This window comes from Andrographis paniculata, unplaced genomic scaffold (assembly GCF_009805555.1).
Source record: "Andrographis paniculata isolate CXL003 unplaced genomic scaffold, ASM980555v1 Contig62END, whole genome shotgun sequence".
Lineage (NCBI taxonomy): Eukaryota > Viridiplantae > Streptophyta > Magnoliopsida > Lamiales > Acanthaceae > Andrographis > Andrographis paniculata.
The window spans coordinates 1,377,016-1,381,708 of NW_026137598.1; the positions used below are offsets into that span (position 1 = coordinate 1,377,016).

Consider the following 4,693-nt stretch of genomic DNA (forward strand, 5'->3'; position numbering starts at 1 on the left):
ACATGCTACACAATTGATTTTAGAACATGATATACTTGTATACAACACACTTATTATTAAAAAACAACACATATCTTTATTATTCATAACACATATCTTTACGATGATGTGAAAAATCAGCACAGTAACCATCCCCCGTTATAAAAATTCAATGCTGCATATTTAATCAGCACCGAGCTTACATCAGCACGGTAACAACAAGGAAATATATATATTATATATAATAGTATATATTAAACAAGGCAAGCATCACATTCTTGGGGTTTCAATTAATTTATAATAGATAATTTACATTAAGATACGATAACAAACAGGTGAAACAATGTGAATGTGCAGCCACCCCGTTTGCAAGGGGAAAGCACCAAAAGTTGTGAAGTTTTAATAAGTTTATGCAGGCAGCAGGCAATTCAATCGGTAAAGACTACAGCTACAAGTTGAACCTGCTACAGCTGAAGGTACCTGAATGAAGGAAGGAGTTATGTTATATGGCTGGCAGGCAGGCAGAGGAATGACAGTGCTAGCGCCGGTTGGGCTTGGATGTTGATCGTGTAGCATCGTGTGCTTGCGCCCTCTTCCTCGCCATCTTTGGATCTCCACTCATCTCCTGTGCCATGCTTGCCAGATCCTCGCCGAATAAATCCACAAATGTTTTCTGTAGATCCTCCATGCTCTCTTCCTTCCATTTGTTCAGCCAACATAAATCACTCCCATGATTCATCAACTAGATTTTAATGAAATTCCAACAACCATAATATAAATATATATACATATATATAGACTGACTGACTGATACTCTTACTTACCTTGGCGCCCACATTTTGCTCCATCATATTCATTAAATCGTGCAGGAAGTCCCCCATCCCCTACACCAAATTGTCACAAGTCCACACTTGTTGAATTATCTCTCGCGTCATACCAGCAGACTTAATTACTTACTATATAACCTACCTAGCTACAAAAGGCCATTGCTATTATTCGGAAATTCTCAAGTCGGTTGGTTTTAGTTTATATTAGGTTGGGCTCAAGTTTACGCAACTAATCCTTCCTAACAGGTGCTTGACTATGGATATTTATGTTAGTTATAGCTTGTTTTTTGTTAAATGAATTCAGTACAGACCTACAATTCACAGCAGGGGAACCAACAAAGTCACTCTCAGCTCAGCTTAATAAATGATATGGTAATCTTCAAGCTCAGACTCTTCCCATTTATTATATAACGGAATTCTAACAAATGCATGCCCGCGCAAAAGCATTTATATATCCAATATAAAGATGAATATAATACTCATTTGTTGAAACAATCACTTCCATTATTCATATCGTAAGGAATATTATCAAATACATATAAATGAGTGTAATTCGCGTGCTCCAACTTATTTACGGGCTCTTTGTATAAATCAAATATCAATAAAATTTGATACAAAATAAATTATTCTTGCTATATTAAAAATTAATCGATCACACTGGGATTGATAATAATCCAACTTATTCATGTAGTATTGCTTTTTCATTATACATCAAAATAATCAAAACATCAGATAAATATATTCCTATCAGATCTTTTATTGTAATAATCCACTGATCCTCTATTTTTTTATTTTTTCGGTTTTTGTAGTTGAATTTGATATAATAGATCTTTTGTTTAATGAGTAGTTTTATCTTTTGAATGTCTGCTGCGATTGGAGTTTAAATACCTTTTGTCTTAGACACAAATAGGAATATTCTTCCGTATAGTTAAAAAACGATTATGCAAATGAAAGTTAGAATAAGATTAGTGATTCCATCTGCAAACCAAGTGTACGACTAAAACTATTTTCGTAACTATTTCAATGTACAGTTTCAGTTGTTTGCGCGGAAATAATAATTTTAATTTACAAAGTTGGTTAAATGGCACAGTTATGAAGATATATTTTACAGGGTGAGGCAAAAGCAAAAGGGATCGTGGCACTCACTATCAATCAAATTCATAAACGAAGAAAAATATCTAAGATAGTATTTTGTTGGAACAAACGATCGCACCTCATCTTCCTCGAAGAGATCCAGGAACCCGGCGTCGTACATTGACCTTTTCCCCTTGTCCGATAATACTGCGACGAAGGAATTCCAGAGCATCCGATCAAGCAATCAATCGACCTTCAAAACACTTCCATTGCAGTAAAATTAAATGCGAGAAAGAGAAGCAGCAATCCAAACCTGAATAAGCCTCCTGGATTTTCTGGAAGCGGCGCTTGGCTTCTCCGGCGGCAGAGGGATTCTTCGCCCACCGATCCGGATGCCATTTCTTAACAACACCAAAGAACAATTAGGAACACGCAAAGACGACTTTTAAAAAATAAGAAAGATAACATTCTAACTGCAACTGAAGGAATCAATATCTACCAAAGCTAGCTTCCGATAAGCTGAGCGAATATCAGAGGAGGAGGCATCCTTGCGAACCCCTAGAACGGAGTAGTAGCAATACGACGCAGCGTTGGAACATCCTTCTCGATCCATACGAGCTTCAATCTTCCAGCAACAACCGATTAAGGAATTCGCTGGACGAAAAAGCAAGGCGATCTACAACCGCAGAACTGCAGCGATCACCGTCGGATGGAAAAGCAGAATTTGGGACAAGGCTAGGCTACTGCATTAGGAGTAATACAGAACAATACGCAGGGAGGGCGGAAGAAAGAGAAAAATATCTCAAGAGGAGAAAGAGAGAGGGACGAAACCTGCCGGGCGGAAGAAGATTCGAGAAATAAACAAGATATTTTTTTTAACAGATTTCGAATTTGACCCTGGAGATTTCTATATTTTCGTTTATGCCATTCAGATATTTTTTAGGAATGCATTACTTCCTAAATATAAATAATTACGGTTGGTAATGGTATTTAAAAGATACGATTAAACTTGTATTACTTGTATTTTATATTGTTTAATATTTTAGGGTGTGTTTTTTTAGGGAAGTTTGGGGAAAGTTAAGTTTGGGTTTGATTTTTATTTGAATTTTGAGATGAGTTTAAATTTTGTTGTTTCTTTTGTGTTTGGGTTTGGTTGGGGTTTGGGGAGTTTTAATGTGTATTAATTTTATGGATAATAAATAAAATAATATAAATGTATATAAATTTAATTGATAAAATTTATACTGTATGATTTGATTATGAATTTATATTATCCACAACATATATATATTTAAATTTTTATTTATTTGTATTATAAAAATTTTATTCTCTACAAAATAATATATATTGTATATATATATTTTTTATTTAATTATAATAAATATTAAATAAAATTTTAAATTAAAAAAAAAAAAAAAAAAAAAAAAAAAAAACAGGTTTGGCGCCGGGGTGTGTCAGTCCTTTTGGAGTAGGTGTGGTCTCGCGCCATTTGGCTCCTCAACAGTGGACAAACAGTATATTTTTCCAACTTATACTTCGTTGTTGTTGTTGGGATGTCAAATGGGGCTCGTTAACTATTTTGGATTTGCTTTTAACCAAACATGCCGTTATAATTTATTTAGATAATTTATTTATTTTTATTTTTTACTATTAAAAAATTAATTTTATATCAAAATATCGTATTGATATCTATTAATATAATATTTAATAATTATTCAAAAATTATTATCAATACTCAAACTCAAAATATGAACTTCAACCAAACATATTATTAAATTTATTCATCGAAATTTTTCAATAAAAAATATTTAACCACACTCTTATATTTAATTTTTATTGTATTATACTATTAAAAATTAATTCACATTCAAAATATTGTATTAATACATATAAAAAAACTAAATATTCAAATTATTATTTTTTTAATTATTCAAAATGCAAATCTAAAATTCAAATTGCTAAACATAACGTTAAAGTTCATTATTTATGGAATATGTATTTTTAAATATTACTCCCTCCGTCCAAGCTAAAAGTATACAATTACTTTTGGTGCGGAGATTAAGGAATAATAGTATTTTAATTATAATGGGTAAGTAAAAGTAGTAAAATGACATTTTTGCTCTTATTTTTTTGGTATAAAAGTAATGATGTGATGTAAAGTAGGGATATTTGTGAAAAAAATAGGGTATTTAATAAAATGGTTACTTTGTAATTGGACGTTCCAAAATAGAAATATGTATACTTTTTGACCGGACAGATGGAGTAAAAGCCAGATTTTTTTTATTTTTTAAAATTTTCAGCTTGGTCTGACTGAAGTTCAATTTTTCATATGATGCCTGAGTCAAATTTTTTAATTTTTTAGTTATATTTATTTTTATCAACTCTAATTAAATATAATTAAAAATAATTTATTGAAAGGAAAACCTAAATATATTAATTTGAATTAATTAAAATTTAATCTTTGTTAAAATTTGTTAATTTAGTTTTTTCTTTTTAAGTGAAAGATGAGGCATAATTGGATAGAAAAACAGAGGAAGTAGATATTGTTGACTAAAATAATTTTAAATAAAATTTTAAAATAATTTTTTATTTTAATTTTATCCATATATATAATATTAATAAAATTAATCCAAAGTTAAAATGAAAGAGATGGTGAAGAAGATTAATTAACATTTTTAAAATATTGAAAAAAAAAAGGATATAACCGAAGGATTCTACATTGTCTTCCTATATATATAGTATATAGATTAGTAAAAAATGAGTTTTGTGAATGAATTTTTTTTTTTTTTTTTTTTTTGGCATATAGACAAATA

General features: G+C 30.6%; 1 protein-coding gene across 3 annotated transcripts; it reads right to left on the minus strand.

Annotated features, from left to right (window-relative positions):
• Positions 1 to 254: 254 nt before the first annotated feature.
• Positions 255 to 2,714, minus strand: LOC127261359 (uncharacterized). 3 transcript variants are annotated; one of them, XM_051289683.1, is made up of 5 exons: positions 2,380 to 2,714; positions 2,194 to 2,281; positions 2,020 to 2,087; positions 804 to 863; positions 255 to 672 (listed from the first exon to the last, which is right to left on the minus strand). In XM_051289683.1, exons 1-5 carry the CDS (start codon positions 2,491 to 2,493, stop codon positions 598 to 600), a joined length of 405 nt encoding a protein of 134 aa, XP_051145640.1. In that variant the 5' UTR covers positions 2,494 to 2,714; the 3' UTR covers positions 255 to 597. The 3 variants fall into 3 exon arrangements, with proteins under 3 accessions (XP_051145640.1, XP_051145638.1, XP_051145639.1); XM_051289681.1 differs by having other exon boundaries at positions 255 to 721; XM_051289682.1 differs by having other exon boundaries at positions 255 to 676; positions 2,380 to 2,709.
• Positions 2,715 to 4,693: the final 1,979 nt, after the last annotated feature.

What these genes read in the sequence shown, in the direction of transcription:
- LOC127261359 (XM_051289681.1), bottom strand. Translation starts at nt 2,493, where the DNA reads ATGGATCGAGAAGGATGTTCCAACGCTGCGTCGTATTGCTACTACTCC. An exon ending in CTTATCGGAAGCTAGCTTTG is followed by an intron (nt 2,282 to 2,379) that starts GTAGATATTGAT and finishes GGTGTTGTTAAG; the next exon opens with AAATGGCATCCGGATCGGTG. An exon ending in AGCAAAATGTGGGCGCCAAG is followed by an intron (nt 722 to 803) that starts GTAAGTAAGAGT and finishes ATTAAAATCTAG; the next exon opens with TTGATGAATCATGGGAGTGA.